Below are 18,004 nucleotides of genomic sequence, written 5' to 3'. Positions count from 1 at the left end.
CATTAGTGACCCGGCTGGGAGGCCCGGGGAGGGGCTGAGCCTGCTGGGGCTGGCATGGGGTCTCCCACCCCTGTGCCACACTGACGGACATAGCCCTGGGACACAGCCACTGAGCGGAGAGCGACCATCTGGGTCTTACACCCCACCCAAAACTCAGGCCCTCACCCCCACTGGGGGTTCTGAACTCAGGTAAGGGTCCCAGGTAAGGGATATTCATGTGGAGTGCAGGGGTGGGGGGGCAGAGGAGTGGAGAGCAGCAGTAGAGCCCATCCCTGTGCTATCGGGGCTCCCCCTTGTTTGTGGCTGACCTGCCTGCCCCCTGTGCCAGTTCAGCCCATTGTCATCACTTTGGGGATCCTTGGAGGGGGGACTGTTAGGATTTGGGGCTCACAGCAGCCCAGGCCTGGTGCCAGGGTGACAGCAGGGTGTGGGATGCCCCCAGCACTTATGGCCAGGGGTGCTGGCTCAGCAGGGCAGCCAAGATAAAGCTGTGGCAATCCCACAGGGCTGGGGAAGAGATAAGAGTGGATAGGAAGCCTGGGGACCTGCCTGCTGCTGGCACTTCACCCTCCACCTTTATGGTGCCCCGTGTTCATTCCCCAAAACCACCTTCGGGTCTGGGAGCTACTGGGCAGGACTTCAGTCTCCTCTCTGCCAACATCAAGGGCATCATCAGGTACTAATTTTTGGGATGGGGGCTTGGGGGCATGGGACAGGACTTACCATATCCTGTCCCCCCAAACCTTAGATCTATGTCCCATCCCTGTACCTCCTTCCCATCCCCAAGGGGACCTCAGATCTGTGGAGTCCCCCAGTGCAAGGAGGCAAAGTTGGGAGTGAGCAGGGATCTGGCCTCCAGCTGAGGTGTGGCACAGCCTTGAGACAGTCCCATGGGCAGGGCAGTGATGTGCCAGGTAGGGGGTGGAAAGGGGATGCTCCAGGAAGCTGGTGCTGCATTGGTATCACTTTGGGGAACCTTTTTAGAGGGGAGGAGACACCAAAAAAACCCCACTGCCATGCTCTTAGTGCTCCATGGCTGGGAGGGTTTGGGGATCTTGCGGTCTGGGGAGTGAAGAATGGTGGTAAAACACATCCCTCTGGCATCAGGGCACCACTGTGTTTGTGGCTGATGCTCGTGTGTCCTGGTCCAGCCCATTGCTATCACTGGGGAACTTTTTGGTGAGGGGCAAAAAACCAGTCACCATGGGCTGAATGCCAAGGGCCAAAAGAGGAACAGGCTTGGGGAGGCACCAGCATAGGCACAGCCAGCCCGTGGGTAGGGTGCAATAGCACCTGGGGAGGGCAACACCCCATGAGTAACGGGGCTCTCAGGTGCCACAAAGTCTTGGAGGGCCATGGGGACCTTGACTCTGGGCTGTTCCTGCCCTTATATGGTGAATATGGGCTGGGACATGAGGGGACAAAGTCTCCTGGGTGCTGGCACCTGAGCACTCCGCCTAGGTAGGTTCACCTGTGCCCAGCTCTGCGGTGAAGGTGAGGGGCTGGGGTGGGATGAGGGGACGGAGGGTGGGCGTGGGGTGGACAGTGCATGCCACGGCCACCATCACTCCTGGCACTGGGGTGGCCTGGACATGGGACTTGGGGACCCACCCGTGCCCCACCTTGGTGCTGCACTTGGGGGGATGCTACCCCTTGGGTCTGAGGGATGGGATGTGGGTGCTTACAGGGCAGCACAGCAGGGCCAGGTGAGGTTTTGCAGGGCTGAGGAAACAGGGGCCTCTCTGCTGGACACCACTAGCTCTCCCTGCCAGCCACCAGCCAGGGCACAGCAGGGCCTTTGCCTGACACCGGCTGCCTGGCCCCTCTGCCTACTCGTGGGGAGCACTGCCAGCCTGGCAGAGATGGCTGTGGGCAACTTTGGCAGCACCAAGGCCGAGCCCTGGCACACTCAGCACCTCTGCGGGGCCAGGATGTGCCCTCCCTGGGGGGCATGGATCCAGTGGGGGGTTTGGAAGCAGGGGGTCTGAAGCACGCAGTGTGCTTGCACGCATGTGCGCGCGCGCGTGTGTGTGTGTGTGTGTAAGGGCACCAGCAGTGGCCATGTCATGCTGTGCCACTTTGTGCCAAGCCGTGCCAGGACAAGGCTGAGTAGGGCTGGTTCCTGCTGGTCCTGGGGAGGAATAGGCTACTGCAGAGCAGTGTCACCCAGCTGCAGCTGCTACGCTGTGGGTGCCCTGCACAGCCCTGTCCCTTGCCTGGGTGCAGAGCAGGGCACTGGGGCACTTACTGCTCCTGCCCACCTGGACCCTGGTGTGGAGCTGTGGCTGCACTGCCAGCTGAGCTGAGGGGACAGCAGCCCTGTTTGTGTGCCCACAGTCCTGCCACTGCAGTGCCAGGGTTCCCCTCATCCTGTGCAGCTCCGGCTGGGCTGTCTGCAGAGTGGGCAGGGAAGCAGATGGCACGGCAGGCTGGCTGTGTCCCAGGTCTTGATGACACTGCCTGCCATTAACAAGGGTGTTGCCGATGCTGGTAGGTCCCCTTGCCTGTGGTACCTGTCACCATGGTGGAGCTCAGCGGCAAAGTCACCAGGACACTCAACAAGACCACGCCGGGCATCCAGATATGGCGAATCGAGGTGGGGACGGGGGCACAGACTGGACACCCATCACTGGGCTGCTTGGGAGGGTCTCTATGAGGGAAGGTCCTCCTCTTGTGTACTCAGTGCCTGTTTTTGGGGGTCTCAGTGCAGCATCCAGAGTTAAACCCCCCCAGGTTCTGGGGCTGGGGGCAGTGGGGTGCATAGGGCTGGGGTGGGGGGGTTCCCCACCAGGGCTGACATCTCCCTTTCTTCTGCAGAGCATGGAGATGGTGCCAGTGCCCACCAAAAGCTACGGCAACTTCTATGAGGGGGATTGCTACGTCCTGCTGTCGGTAGGGCAGTCAGGGGTCACACGGGGAACTGGGAATGGGCTCTGCCCTGGGGGGACTGGGATGCAGGGAGGGGTGTCTGTGACCAGAGTGACCTGGGGACACAGGGGTTCTTCTAGCGGGGACTGGTGTCCTGCAGACACGCAAGTCTGGGAGCGGCTTCAACTACGACATCCACTACTGGCTGGGCAAGGAGTCGAGCCAGGATGAGCAGGGGGCAGCCGCCATCTACACCACCCAGATGGATGATCACCTGGGCTCAGTGGCTGTGCAACACCGCGAGGTCCAGGGACATGAGAGCGAGACCTTCCGTGCCTACTTCAAGCAGGGACTCATGTATGTCACTCATCCCTGGGGACCCAATCCCACAGTGCGTGATGGTGGGGAGGGCTCCTCTGCATGTGGCTTGTGGGGACACCCTCAGTGGGGATGGGGACAGCCCTGTCCCAGTGGGGTGTGAGAGATAGGAGAAGGATGTGGAGCTGGTCTTGCTCCACCCATCACCCATGTGGTTGGGAGGGGGACCCCACTGAAGTGAGGAGGGGACACCCGGGTCTGACACTATGTCTGTACTCACCCCAGCTATAAGAAGGGTGGAGTGGCCTCGGGCATGAAGCACGTGGAGACAAACACCTACAATATCCAGCGCTTGCTGCATGTGAAGGGCAAGAAGAATGTGGCAGCAGGAGAGGTGAGTTATGGGATGTGGGGAGTTCCCAGCCACCAACCTCTATGCAGACATACTGTTTAAGATCAGGATCAGGCCAGAGCTCCCCCAGACACAGCTGCCCCTCAAGCAGGGGACAAAAGTGTGTGCAGGATGATGCTGCCTTGCCTCAGGAGCAGCTGCACCTCAAAAAGCCTCTCTTGAGGTAGGGAGGAGGAATATAGGCTGGAGGTATCAGCACTGAGTGAGGGCAGGCAGGGGCTGTAAAGCCGTGGGGACCCAGGCATCCTGCTGCTTGACACCCACCCCTCCCAATCTCGTCCTGCTGCAGGTGGAGATGAGCTGGAAAAGCTTCAACCGGGGCGACGTCTTCCTGCTGGACCTGGGCCAGCTCATTATCCAGTGGAATGGCCCTGAGAGCAACCGAAATGAGAGACTGAGGGTAGGGCCAGGGGGTCCCAGGGTTCCCTCCTGGAGGAATGGGGGTGACCAGCCACCCCCTCCCTGATCTGGGCTTACCCCTTCTCCCCTGGGTGTAGGCAATGACCCTGGCCAAGGACATCCGGGACCGGGAACGTGGGGGCCGTGCCCAGGTGGGCATTGTAGAGGGTGAGAACGAGGATGCCTCGCCAGAGCTCATGAAGGTCCTCACACATGTGCTGGGTGAGAAGAGGGATATTCAGCCGGCCATCCCTGATGATAAAGTGGACCAGATCCTCAAGTCCTCCCTCAAGCTCTACCAGTGAGTTGCTGGCGCGTGAGTTACCCATGGGGGCATTTTGTGTGGTGCCAGAGGGACCCAGCACCCATCTCTGCTACGTCCCACAACTCCTGTCCCTGTGGACAGCCACCAAGAAGGGTCAAGGTCACAGCAGGGGTGGGGATGGGTCCTTTGGGTGCCTTTGAGCAAGAAGAGTCCCTGGTGCTGACAGGATTGGTACCCACTGGAGAGATGCTCGTACTGAGTGTCACCTTTGTATATGGCAGCAATGTTCCTGGGTGGCACCATCACACCTGACACCCTTTTGTCCCTCCTTGTGGCCATGAGAGAGCTGCATGGCAGGGCAAGCTACAAACCAGATTGCCACCACGGCAGGGCAAGAGTGTCCCTGGGCACCACCTGTGCCATGATCTGGGTGGTGAACAGGATGCAGAGGGAATACCCCCACCAAACCATGCCACCTCAAAATGGGGATGGTTTTTCCAACCTGGTTTCTAACCCCTCCTTCCTCTCTTTTTCTCCTGTCAGCGTCTCCAATCAGAGTGGGGACCTGGTCATTCAGGAGGTGGCGTTTCGACCCCTAACTCAAGACATGCTCCTGCATGAGGTGTGTTACCCCATGGGATGCTTGGGAGTGCCCAATTTCCCTGGCAGCTTTAACCCTTCAAAATTGCCCACCCAATCAGCTTTTCAAGGGTTAAAGTTGCCCAAAATCCTAATTTCTGCTGTTGTCCCCTCTCCAAGGACTGTTACATCCTTGATCAAGGAGGTCTCAAGATCTTTGTGTGGAAGGGCAAGAATGCCAACAAGGAGGAAAAGCAGGAAGCAATGACCACGGCGCTGGTGGGTGTTGGCTTATGGGTTGGCTATGGGATAGCCTGGCTCCTTCCTGGGGTGCCAGGCCCCCCATGCCCACGTTCTGTGTTCGGATCACCCCAGGGCTTCATCAAAGCCAAGAACTACCCAGCCAGCACCAGCGTGGAGACAGAGAATGATGGATCTGAGTCAACCATCTTTAGGCAGCTCTTCCAAAAATGGACTGTTCCTAACCAGACCAGTGGGTTGGGCAAGACCCACACTGTGGGCAAAGTGGGTGAGTGTCTCCTTCTGATGCAGCAGGGCTCCTTGATTTGGGATGTAGGGGCTGTGGGGTCCCCAAAGCCAGTGGGATTTAGCTCACCCCTCTGCCCTTCCCCGCAGCCAAGGTGGAGCAGGTCAAGTTTGATGCCACCACACTGCACGCCAAGCCCCAGATGGCCGCCCAGCAGAAAATGGTGGATGATGGATCTGGGGAGGTGGAGGTAGGATAGTCTTGGAAGAATGTGAGACCCTCTCAGGCACCCCCTGTTCTACACCAGGGGATGCCGTGGGGTTCAGATTCTGCAGGGCAGGGGGATGCACCAGCCCTGATAGCAGTACATGCCTGTCCTCGTCCCACCAGGTCTGGCGTGTGGAGAACAACGAGCTGGTGCCCGTAGAGAAGAAGTGGCTGGGCCATTTCTATGGTGGGGACTGCTACGTGGTGCTCTACACCTATTCTGTGGGGCCCAAGGTGAACCGCATCATCTACCTCTGGCAGGTGAGACCTCCAGGTCCCTGACCCGTGGGTGGGGGCCAGGGATGCTCTGCCTCACACATTACCCCATGGGAACAGCACGAGGGTTCCCTCTTCCCAAGAGGGTAGAGGGGACTGTGATGTGTGCTGAGTGCCCCTCTGCCCCACCCAGGGCCGCCACGCCACCCCAGATGAGCTGGCTGCCTCTGCCTACCTGACTGTCGCCCTGGACCAGAAGTACAACAATGAGCCCGTGCAGATCCGTGTCACCATGGGCAAGGAGCCAGCCCACCTGATGGCCATCTTCAAGGGCAGGATGGTGGTATACGCGGTGAGCACAAGGCTGTGGGAGTGTGGGCAGGCGGGTGACCCTGTGGCATAGGGGTGACCTCCTGTCCCTGTTCCCCAGGGTGGCACCTCACGGACAGGCAGCACGGAGCCCACACCCTCCACCCGCCTCTTCCACGTGCATGGCACCAATGAGTACAACACCAAGGCCTTTGAGGTGCCCGTCCGTGCCTCCTCCCTCAACTCCAATGATGTCTTTGTGCTCAAAACCCCCAGCACCTGTTACCTCTGGTATGGGAAGGTGGGTACTGCTGGCGTGGATGCTGCCACCCCCAAGAGAAATGTTCCCTGCTTCTCTTCCCCCTCCTTGGCTGGGGCCAGTGAAGGAGCAGCTGCACTTGCTTGGCAGGGCTGCAGCGGAGATGAACGTGAGATGGGCAAGACTGTGGCCGATATAATCTCCAAGACAGAGAAGCCAGTGATTGCAGAGGGACAGGAGCCACCTGAGTTCTGGCTGGCCCTAGGGGGCAAGTCCCAGTATGCCAGCAGCAAGAGGTACCAGTCTTGTCCCTACCACCCTGAGGGGTAAGATGGGCCACCATTCCCCAAGCAGGATGAGCATCATTCCCACCACCATGTTGCCCCCTGTCAGGCTGCAGGAGGAGAATCCCTCTGTGTCCCCACGACTCTTTGAGTGCTCCAACAAGACAGGCACCTTCTTGGCCACGGAGATCATAGACTTCACCCAGGATGACCTGGAGGAGAGTGATGTTTACCTGCTAGATGCCTGGGACCAGGTGAGCTGAGGGGCCATGGAGTGGCAGACACACCACCGATCCCACAAACTGATGTTCTGGAGGGGCGTTGGGTGGGGCGTGTAGGAGGACTTGCAGCAGCTTGAGGTGGGAGGATAGGAGACTGGAAACCCCCATATCCGTGGCCCCATGATGTTTTTTTCCAGCCTTCTTGCTCCAGGCGTTGCTGAGGATGGACTCCCAGTGTCCTTCCCTGTGGACAGGTCCTGTGTGCCTCCAACCATAGATAGGGCATGGCCCCAGAGGGCTCCAGTCTCACCTCAGTGGTGGACATGGTAACCTCGTTGCAGGTTTTCTTCTGGATTGGAAATGAAGCCAATGAGTCAGAGAAGGAGGCAGCAGCGGTGATGGCACAGGAGTACCTGCGGACCCACCCCAGTGGGCGCGACCCCGAAACCCCCATCATTGTGGTGAAGCAGGGTTATGAGCCCCCCACCTTCACTGGCTGGTTCCATGCCTGGGACCCTCTCAACTGGGCTGTGAGTCGTGGAGGGGGTTCAAAAGACCGGGGGGCCCTTTGCAGATGGGACCGGGTGTGGGTCTGGCCCCAGGAAGCATCTCGGGGGGGTGGGCAGCAGTTGGCCTGACCCCTGCCCCTGGCGAGGGGCTGAGCACTTTTGTCCCCTTACCAGGACAAGAAATCCTATGAGACGATGAAAGCTGAGCTGGGCGATGAGAGCGGGCTCGGGCAGCTCACCTCAGTAAGTGGCACAAGGGAGAGGGGCAGTCAGGCTGGGAGGGGGCACAGAAAGCCCCTCCCTCCCCTTGGCAAGGGCGAGGAGAGACCCTCCAGTGAGGGGACACCTGGAGCCAACCTGGTGCCTCCATCCCTGGGGCAGCCCCTGATGTGACCCTACCCCCCCATTCAGGTGCTCACATCCAAGCAAGAGGTCTTCACTGCCTCCACCACCCTTGTCCCCTCCAAACTGGAGACCTTCCCCTTGGATGTGCTGGTGAACACCTCAGCTGAGGACCTGCCACGGGGTGTAGACCCTAGCAGGAAGGAGGTGAGAGGGGGCTGGGGAGCTGCTGGGGTGGGAAACTGGGGAAGCTCCCCCGTGCTTTAGCTCAACCTCCTCTCTCCTCCCCCAGGCTCATCTCTCTGACGAGGACTTCCAGGCTGTTTTCGGCATGAATCGCTCTGCCTTCAGCAGCCTTCCCTTGTGGAAACAACAGAAGCTCAAGAAGGACAAAGGACTCTTCTAGGGTAGGAGCCTGGGCCCAGGGACAACCCCACCTCCTTATTTTTTATTAAATAAAATTAATTTGGAGAGCAGGGCTGTGTCTCCATCCCTCCCCTCCCAACCCCAGAGCTCAGCCCAGGTGTGGGGCTTATCCGGCAAAGCAATGGCACAGAGAGACACACAGGTCTTGACCGGGTACCAGCAGCACAGGGAAGGACCCCCAGCTCCTTTTCCGATTCCTTCCTTTGCCCTCCGGGCATGCAGAGGTGATGCACACGCTGAGCATGCCCGCGGAGCCAGGACTCTCCCATCCCACCCCCGCGCCTTGTAGCTCCGGGCTAAAGGTCCAATATACAGCTGGAGCCACTCCCTCCCTTATCGCTTGAACTGCTGAACCGCAGTAAATATGTCCGGTACCAAAGGTAAAGGAGGGGACAGACACCAGGGAGCACTTGTCCTTGCCCCAGGAGGGGAGAAGGGCATCTCCCTTCCACTTGGGATCCACAGGGATCCTGAGAGGCACTGGGGTGTGCCCCGCGCGGACACATTTCTGTCAGGGGGCCGGGATTTGAATGTGCCGAGGGGCGTTGAACACACACAGAATGTTCCCAGGCAACTGAGCAAAGTGCCAGTGCCGAACGGGAGGCGGAGGTGAGGTGCCCAGCAAGAGGCAGCAGCCCAGGCAGTGCCGAAATAAGGTTCCAAATCAAGAGAGGGTTAATAAAGAGGTTTTAATTTCACAAAAATCTATCTACACATCATTTAAAAACGGGTGGGGGAACCCAAGAGCAAAAACTGTAAAGAACAGAGAGGAACAGGTCTGCTAAAACACAGAGAAAAGCGCTGCTCCACATCAACAGTGTTAAGAACCAGAGTGTCGAGGTGCAGGCAGAAGCCGGCAGCAGCCACCCCGGGGCAGGCAAGGCTGGAGTCTGGCAGCAGACCACATCGACAGCAGCTGCCAGGGGTCCCGCACCCCTCTTTTTCTCTTTGGCGGGCAATTACAGGGATAATTAGCTCCATTAAAAACAAAGCAGATGAGTTATTCCCAGCCCCCCTCCCCGAAGACTACGTTCCCCATGTGCCCCGTGCGGGGTGAACGGCAGCAGGAAGCGCTGAGCTGGCAATCAACCCTTCCTTGGATGCAGGACAGGAAGGAAGATGCACGGCGATGGTTATCTGTGCTGCACTGAGCAGCAGGTGGAAGGCGATGCCATGGCCACAGGCGTTGGAGAGCCCCGCTCCCTCCTCCTGTCGGTCCGATGCTGCCAATCCAGTTGGGAAACCTTGTCCTTGCCCTGCAAAGGCTCTTTGTGCAGCCCCACTGACCAGGGTTCCCCAGGGACCTGCACACAAGCTCCAGTTCATTGACACGAAAGCTTTGCATCTCTCGGACTAGGAGTGTAAATCAAGAGCAAATTAGCGCAGTCAGACAATGAGGGGATGAAGGGACAGTGGGATGGGAATTCCTTGAGTTCATGTGCTGAATCACACTTGTACTAAACTAGGCTGATTCAGAAGCAAGTAAATATTTAACTGAGGAAGAGCTCGCACGTGTTCAGGGACTGTAACTGAGCTTCACCTCCCTATACCCCAGGACAGGTATTCTACGTGGAAAGGCCAACCTTATTGAACTTGTTGCAGCAACAGTGGGAGCAGTGGGAATGATACAGCTGGTGAGCAGCACATCCCTTGAGGATTACACACCCATCTTCCTCCCCACTGCTCTCAGACAGGGACAAAGCTGGCTTCTGCAAGGAAGGGGCTCCACGGACAATCTTGTCAGGGTGAAGGTGCAACTGAGTTGCTGTATGCCAAACAAAAAAGCTTAAATTAATTAACAGATGTCTGCAAATTCTTAATGGCTAGAATAACAGGCAAGAACTTTTCATAAAACAAGGAACACTGGTTTCAAGCATCAGCTTTTGCATCTTGATCCAAACAAAACTAGTTTTAATCAAAAGTTACTGCACTGAAAAATCAGGCAATGTTTGCTTTTATTATAAATTAACTGGAGTGCAGCACCTTGCAAAAACAACCTTGCCAACCAAAAAAGCAGAGCTGACTTCTGATACTACAGGAATACCAGTTATTTACAGCATGAGCAAGGGATGTGCTTGAGGAAAACCGGTTTGCCCTCTGGACGGAGCAGTCCATCACATTCGCAGGGCGATCAGTTCAAAGGACAACTCCCATGTTACCGCCTCTTCCCCTCGCCTGGAATTCTACCAAAATTAGTATCAACAATAGAAAAGTATAATGCTTTGTAATAAATTAACATATACAGCCCCTCGGGCAGCATCTCACGAGATAAATGTTCTGTCATGTCTACAGCCAAACACTTGCTCCTAGCTCAGAGACCAGGAAGATGCCACCATGACCTGGGCCCTGGGATCATCACACACTGGGAATGGGAGGGAGGTCAGTCTCTTCACCACACCGGGGTCCCCGAAGTGCTCGGGGTGGGGAGGATACCGAAAGCTGTCACTCATCGCTGCGCACACGGGTGGGAAGAGGCCACTGAGGCAGCAGCACTCCCAGCCAGCCCGCTAGGATAAACTCTAGTGTGGAAGTACCCGTGAAAGGTGCCTGCTGTCTCCTAAATCGATGGTTTTGTCTGCTTTGCTTCAGCTGATTTTATTCCTGAGAAACTCCTAACAATAGTTTAAAAAACTCAGAAACTATCTCAACAGCAAAAAAGGTGATTTTTTTTTTTTTTCCTTAAAGAAGTCTTTCACCTCTGGAACTCAAGCTGTGATATCAAAACTAAAGGCAATGACTCTGCTTACAGCAACAACTTCTCTGAAATGAGTAAATACCAGTGAAAGGAAACATCTGCCCCTGCTAAATTAGTGCAAAGGTGCTGAAAAAAAAAATGAAGTGGGCTTCTCCCCCCACTGCTGAAACAAACTATAAAAGAAGCATCATGACTCTAAACCCAATAAAAAGCAACACTTCTTTCTAACCATGTTCCGTTTATGCTGAACAAGGGCCTTCTGAAAGTTTTTACCTGGTTTAGTTTCACAGTTTGAGCGCCCTGCACTCCTCAGAAAGGAGAACAGAGGCATAGCTGCAGTAAACCAGCTGGAACAACACAAGATCAAGGAAAGACCATGGTTCAGTCACAGAGCGATTCAAGTGCCAGGCGCTGCGTTGCAGACCCTTTTCCCAGCATCCTCATTTCATGATGATCCAGGCCTGAGCAGGAAGGGCAACACCAGAATGCTCTTTCCCTCCCAGAAGAGGCACAGCAGCTGTCACTCACCTCCTGCCACTGCTCTGTCTGCTCCAGGTGTTCAGTGACTCTGGAATCACACCAGAGCAGCATTAAGCAACATAACTCCAGTGAGAAACACAGCACACCCAATGAGAGACCTCGCCTCTCCAAACGGTACTGATGCAACAACCTCATGAAGAAAATGAAATCATATAATAGAACTTGTAAAACAAAAAAAGAAATCACATATATAATGTCACATCTAAATGAGGATGACAGTGAATAGTGTAAAAAAACAACAGAGCTGCCACCAGGTATCAATACATTCCACAGCACCGACAGTTTGTTTCCTGGAACCGCATGTAAATAGCAGAGCACTTACAAACCCATGAATGTCACAACGCATCAGCTTGAGTGATTCCAAAATGCCTGTTAGCCAGAGGACTGGCAAGAGCCTACTCAGCAATCGGGGCTTCCAGTGAATATTACTAACACAACACACGCCAGGTTACAGAGTCTATTGCTTAAACTGCTCTTGGAGAAAGAAAAAAAAAGCGCCAAGTGATATGTAAATCTTCGCCACTCACGTCTCACAGGTGAATGGGCTTTTAAAGTCAAGTCTCTTTTTGCACTATTCTTTAAACCAGTTTATGAGCAGCTGTAGTCTCGTGGCTTGATGCAACTCTTTAAGGCTCCATGCTGACAAAATTATTTGAGAAACAATAAAAACTTCACCACAGGAGGATCGCTCTGGATGTTAAGGTTTAAACTCATAGTTCAGGCCCAGGACTTGCACAGATGGTTCAACAAACTGAGTGTCCCATATTTCTGTCTTTTGTCTCTTGTTTTGGCCCTGAGGTGTTTGTTACTCCTGCGTTGTCTGGCACAAGTTCAGAATCTTCCTTGCTCCTCAGGAGGAACAAGGTGTTTTACTCTTCACAGAGGCTGACGAACTGATCTTCCTACTTCCATGCTAAGTGGCTGTGCATTTTTTTCTGTTTCTAGTAACTCATCGAAGATATCCCTAGAGGAGAAGGAAAGACCAACAGTGAAACTTACTTACAGTAACAAATAGTTACATAAGACAGCCCTGAGGGAACCAGCAACTGGATTTAATTCACAAACTCTGGCATCATGGATCCTGGCAGAGAAGTGCCTTATCTGGTGTCTCCAAGCACCAGTAAAGACAGAAGAGGAGACAACCCCCCCTTCTTCAGTTCTGTGTGCCTGAAAAGATACCATTTCTATTCTACCTACAAACCTCATTTTGGCTGTGTCCTGAGATGATTGTGGCTGCAACACCACAGTTGCTAGGAGCAAGGATGAGGGCATTTACAAATATCACAACACTTAAGGAAAAAAAACCAAGCTGCATTATGATTCCGGTTGCAATGCATGCATACCTGAGACACTGAATTCCCTTCCTAAAATATGATTTAATGCATTCCTTAAAATCCTATGTATTATTGGCATACAATCTTACACCTCTGAACGCAAAGCACTTCAGTTTTGTCATTCTGGATAGTTTTCATCCCAGCAAAGAAGACTAGAGGAGGAAGAAGAGAAGCCTTCTGCCTCATACACATGAGGTAATTACTAGCACCAAACTTCCCCAGGACACCTACTTGTGCATGTAGAAGAATATGTAGCCGCTCCGGTCTCTGTCACACTGAACGGTGGTCTCAAGAGTTCTAGACACTTCCAGGTCATTGTAGGTGAACCAGGACTGCTTCTTGATATCATAGACATCACTGATATAATGACCTTAAAAACAGAGAATCGTAGAATGGTTTGGGTTGGAAGGGACCTCAAAGATCACCCCGTTCCAAACCCCATGCCATGGGCAGGGACACTTTCCACTAGACTTGGTTGCCCAAAGCCCCATCCAACCTGGCCTTGAACACCTCTAGGGATAGGGCATTCGCAGCTTCTCTGGGCACCTTTCTTTCCATGCTGCAGTTTGACCAGTAAGCTGGTTAGCTACATACCCTGCTCCAGCCATCTATGTCAGATTTAAATGCTGAAAGACCCTTCAGATCCGGGTCCCTCCACCTTTCCCTCAATCAGCTGGTAACAAGCACAAGCAATTCCATAGAGCCCATAAGCTGTATGCTTTCCACAGGCACCATGACAGCCTCAACCTGCTCCCCCACCAGCAAGTCATGACCATAGATTTGCTTTGCTGCCTGGATTCTTCTCTATAAATAATCTTGTTATGGTAATTCTGTATTACAGATTTTTTTAAACTAGATAAGAGATGAAGAATAAAATATGGTATCTTTTACCTGAAGATGATGTGCTTCCAATATGGCTGACAATGCTGATGAGACGATAAGAGTGAGGAAGCTCTCCTGTCTGAATAAAAAAAAACAAACAACCAATTAAAGCTTTTAGGCATTCGCTTTACCACGTAGCTTATAGATAAGATGATTTGTACCTGTGATACCAGCTTTGGCTACCGTATTCAAAGCTGCAACCCAACCAAGGATTACAGAAACAGACACCCTGGTTCACACCAAACAAGGAGTCCTTCCAGAAGTGGGAAAGAGCCTCCCATCTTATTTAATCTTTCAGCAAGCCAATGAAAATGCAAACGACCCACTCTGACCTCAGAACAGATGCTGACACTAGCTCTACACTGCATAGTTCTCTAAACAACCATTTCCTGAGCGACTCCCACTGATGTCAGAGTTAATCCACCAAATAAACAAAAAAGCCCAAAAGGAACACCACGCTTACTTCTGAAGTATCAAAGAAATATCCTTGATAATGGTATACAGATTTAACAGCTGATACCGGATATGTAGCCCAAGTTCTCTTGTCCTGCACCTGTAATATCAGTAGACACCCTCTTTGCATGCAGGAAACATGCTCTGTCTATTCACTGGCTTTTGAGAATTTACTTTTTTAATCCTCTCTGACCAGGAAACATTACTGATACTATTTGCTGACAATACTCTTAAAACATAACTCTTAGTTTAAGGGTAAGGAACTTGAAAAAGCATTGTAAGAAAATTAAAACTGCTCAAAGAAACTCCAATTATTTAAACCTTTCCCCCTCAACACAGTACTCTTTCCACTGAGGGAAGCAGGTAACTTCCACAGTGCTGCTGTGTGGAGCCTGAGTGCGCCAGCGGCGGGCAACACAGCCCAGGTTACACTCAGGTGTCCCTAATGGCAATAAGATCTTGCCACAACCTCTCAGTTCTGGTGGTTCACCATCTAGAAGCCCATGGTGCTATGACTAAACTACCATGCTGACTGCAGCCCTCTCCTCTTTCTCTCTAAGTAAAAATTTCACAGGACCATTGCTTTATGTGCACTGAAACGTTTCTGGTATAAAATTCAACATTATCCACATCTCAGAAAAACTCTGAAGGTCCCTGCAGCTATTTTTGTATGTTTTGGGTTGTTTTGAGGTTTTGTTTTGGGTTTTTTTTGTAGTTAAAATAACACAGTAAGCCAGACACCTATGGATAGAAATTTTTTATGTTTTCACTTTTGAACATAAAAGACCTTTCTAGTCTCTAAACCTGCTCTGTAAAACTACCTCCAACACTAAACCGATGGTAAAGAAGGGACATATTCCTCAGTTGGGTTTTGAAACCATAGATCACACCTCAGCATTTCTTTTCAGCTCCTCTGCTTCAGCTTCTGAATATTCCATGTCAAGAACATCCTCATTTCCAGAGTCTTCATCAGAACCAACGCTGTCCAGGAGAGAGCTGTTAAACTCTGGATAGCATGGAAACAATGATACTGTGTGAGATGCTGTGGAATTCCAACAGGTTCAGAATTCACAACATGTTCAGATATATCTACCACATAAATAGGCACAGTAAAATTTTGAGCTTCCTTTTCAAGGAAAGCAAGACCTACTGGAATGTCCAAATAAAAACTCTCTCTCTCTCCCTGTCCCAACTTGTCAGAGCAACAGTTAAGTATCTTGGAATTAATTTTAGCATCATCTCCGTCATACTTTTCCAAAAGGGCACTATGGCAATGACAGCTGGGTGACAAAAGAGCATTTAAACACTCAGTTGGCTCCAGAGCACCAGCAGGCTGCAGCCAGGAACAACAGTCAGGGAAGTACAGCCGGTCTAGTCAGTGAACTGCAAGTTTCTGCAATGAGAAGCTATGAATTACAGTTTTAACTATAAGTTGCATTAACAAAGTGCATTTTTGAATTAAAACTGGCATCAAAATGCTACTGCTGGCAGCAGGCATCTTTTCATTGTTTTCAATGGTAAGAAGGCTGCTCACCACAGGAACTTCCAGTTTGCTTGGCTGAGCAAAATGCAGGCAGCTTTCTGTAAAGAGCCGGAAGGCACCACTGCTCCCTGTACACGCTGTTCCAAACTTCCTGGGGTTCTGCAGCTACCCGACTAATTTAAGATTTTGTACAGTACTCATTAGGAGAAGTAGCTATGCTTTCACCAGTTAAATTAAAGCTATGGAGTCCTGGGTGGATGAGAAGTTGAGATTAACAGGACACCGTCCGGGAATTTTTTCTGGTTTGTTTTCAAGACACTGTAACGCCAGTTATGATGGACATGTTTTGCCAAAGAGATTCTCATACTGCTTGTCCTGTTAAGTCATCAGACACTGGATTAGTATAATCTTCTCGGGAAGTTTATAGATGACTCCCTTCAAGTGAGAATCCTTTACTGCTGCTTTCCATGCTTATTTGGGCTGTAAGCTAGACTACAGCCAAGAACACAACCACTTAGGTAGGTCTCTGCATGAAGCACTTGCCATGGAAATTGCTAAATGCCACTTCACCAATGGTCCCAGGATGATTAGTGGTTCTTTGGTTACAGCATCACTGGGATCCTTCATAAGACAAATGTTACCAGCTCTATGTTCAAGATTATGATCATCTCCATGAACTGGCTGATGCCTTACAAATGAGACAGTAGCAAGGCAATGCTCTTGTTTAAGCCAAGCGACTGCTACTCAAGAGGATAAAGGATTTATACCCTTGAATCCTTCCTCAGTATGAATCAAGGAAGACCTGAGAGGGACTGGGAACTCAGTCTGCCAGAGCTCATACTAGGGGATGCTTCAATTAGCATTCAACTTACTTCTCTTCAGAAGCCAACATGGCTTCATCCAGTAACGACTGAGGGCCTTTAGAAGTGCCTGAGCAACTACAAGTACTTTAACGCAACACTTCACTACCTCTCCCTCTCCCTCTTTGGAGCAGGAATTTTCTCTCAGTTATGCTTTGCTCTGCCAGATCGTATGAAATCACTTGCATGCCAGCCTCACACAAATGTTAAACAGTGCCTGAGGCCTACCACACTGTCTGGATTTGGAGAAGACAGATATGTGTTTTATGTTTCTTTTTTCACTCCCAACAGCTATACCTTGCAGTGAGGTCTGTCTCCTCCCCATCCTGTATCAGACACAATATAGCACTGATTCATTTGCCCAGGTAAGGCCAGTGCATTCATTAATCAGCACTGAAATAACAATGCAAGTAAGTAATAATCCTTATGTTCTGATTAGAGTCATTACCATGCTGGCTTTTGCAAACAATACAAAATTTCAAGACCCATTATGCTTTCTCTAGATTAATATTATGTATTAACCACTTATTATATATGGTTCATATGATATATTACACAACACTCTATATAACTCTATACCTAACTAAAAACTCAAGAGACTGAAATAAGCAATTATTCAGATAAAGTTTTTCCTGGCATTTGCTTTCACAGCCAAGAAAAGTTGACCGTGAACAAAGCCAAACACAACAATGCATACACCAAAAGAATATGAATCCCAGCTGTCTTACTGACACTCAGGAGCTGCACTCGTAAGCACAGATCAATTTTCCCTCAAAAGCAACACATTGGAAGAAGTTAAGTAAGTTTCACCTTGTAGACTTAATTCCGTGGCTCGTTTGAGGTCATCATCCTCTTTCTGTTCTCGTGCCTCCTAATGGGAAGAGAACAAAACTTAGCTCATTGAGACATTTCACTGTTTAAAATTCTTGTAGTGCTCTTTTTCCATTGAAACTGTGCTGCTCTGGTTTCTACAACAAACTTGACATTGTAAATTAAAGGTTCTGTGTGAAGGAATGTTTGCAACCAGCGAGAGTCCAATGTTCCCGTGCAACAGAACCTGGGACAAACCTTCATTAAGGCTTGTCAAAGATCCTGAAGTTTGGTATGCAGCAGAGCAAGTCTCTAGTAACACCAAATGCTTTCTCTGGATCATTAATTTGAAAAGCATCTGAATGAATTTGCAACCCTTTGCTAAGGAAAGTTGTCACTTACACACAAAGCTCCTCACACTTCGGCAAAATTTAGACTTCTGCCCAAAGCCAGCTGAGGACAGAGTCATTAAATCCCAACAGATTTTATTATTTGTAAGCCATTTGAAAGTAGAGCTAGTGGTTCTATGTAACAGGTGTATTCACAAAGACAGGATGCAAAAAGACAACACTAAACAACCGGGTATTAAGAATATTACCATGACCAAGTAGCAAAGAAACCTCAAGTCAACAAACACTTCTAATGTCTGAATAATATCATGCCCCTGTTCCTCCCATCACTCTTGAAAAGCCCAGAGCTATAGCAAGCCAGTCAATAATATTTAATGAGCTGGTTTCTTAATTCAGGATTTGAATGGTTTCAGCACACCTGAATGCAGCACCCCAA

At 51.3% G+C, this 18,004-nt stretch overlaps 2 protein-coding genes across 3 annotated transcripts in view; one reads left to right on the top strand and one right to left on the bottom strand.

Moving 5' to 3' along the window:
* Positions 1–20: 20 nt before the first annotated feature.
* Positions 21–8,202, top strand: VIL1 (villin 1). 2 transcript variants are annotated; one of them, XM_032693661.1, is made up of 20 exons: positions 21–189; positions 2,495–2,596; positions 2,818–2,892; positions 3,029–3,225; positions 3,472–3,580; positions 3,888–3,998; positions 4,096–4,298; positions 4,806–4,884; positions 5,022–5,120; positions 5,217–5,370; positions 5,478–5,578; positions 5,719–5,856; positions 6,005–6,163; positions 6,242–6,421; positions 6,530–6,675; positions 6,773–6,917; positions 7,226–7,414; positions 7,568–7,636; positions 7,805–7,942; positions 8,028–8,202. In XM_032693661.1, the coding sequence occupies exons 2-20, from the start codon at positions 2,522–2,524 to the stop codon at positions 8,139–8,141; spliced, it is 2,481 nt and encodes an 826-aa protein (XP_032549552.1). In that variant the 5' UTR covers positions 21–189; positions 2,495–2,521; the 3' UTR covers positions 8,142–8,202. The 2 variants fall into 2 exon arrangements, with proteins under 2 accessions (XP_032549552.1, XP_032549553.1); XM_032693662.1 differs by lacking the exon at positions 21–189 and adding an exon at positions 570–676.
* A 636-nt stretch (positions 8,203–8,838) lies between these two features.
* Positions 8,839–18,004, bottom strand: part of USP37 (ubiquitin specific peptidase 37) — a 36,922-nt gene continuing 27,756 nt past the window's right edge. Inside the window, exons 20-24 of the mRNA XM_032693604.1 lie at positions 17,219–17,279; positions 14,956–15,071; positions 13,622–13,691; positions 12,962–13,100; positions 8,839–12,360 (exon numbers count right to left, since the gene is read on the bottom strand). Of these exons, the coding sequence (XP_032549495.1) occupies positions 12,273–12,360; positions 12,962–13,100; positions 13,622–13,691; positions 14,956–15,071; positions 17,219–17,279 (474 nt within the window). The 3' untranslated portion in view covers positions 8,839–12,272. The remainder of the gene's footprint in view (positions 12,361–12,961; positions 13,101–13,621; positions 13,692–14,955; positions 15,072–17,218; positions 17,280–18,004) is intronic.

Source organism: Chiroxiphia lanceolata, chromosome 7 (genome assembly GCF_009829145.1).
Source record: "Chiroxiphia lanceolata isolate bChiLan1 chromosome 7, bChiLan1.pri, whole genome shotgun sequence".
In the NCBI taxonomy this organism is placed as follows: Eukaryota; Metazoa; Chordata; class Aves; order Passeriformes; family Pipridae; genus Chiroxiphia; species Chiroxiphia lanceolata.
This window is presented reverse-complemented; position numbering and strand designations above follow the sequence as displayed.

Bases quoted from the DNA above. Each gene is read 5' to 3' on its own strand.
- VIL1 (XM_032693661.1), top strand. From the start codon at position 2,522: ATGGTGGAGCTCAGCGGCAAAGTCACCAGGACACTCAACAAGACCACG. The intron at 3,999-4,095 runs GTAGGGCCAGGG...CCCTGGGTGTAG, and splicing joins ACCGAAATGAGAGACTGAGG to GCAATGACCCTGGCCAAGGA. The intron at 5,857-6,004 runs GTGAGACCTCCA...TGCCCCACCCAG, and splicing joins GCATCATCTACCTCTGGCAG to GGCCGCCACGCCACCCCAGA.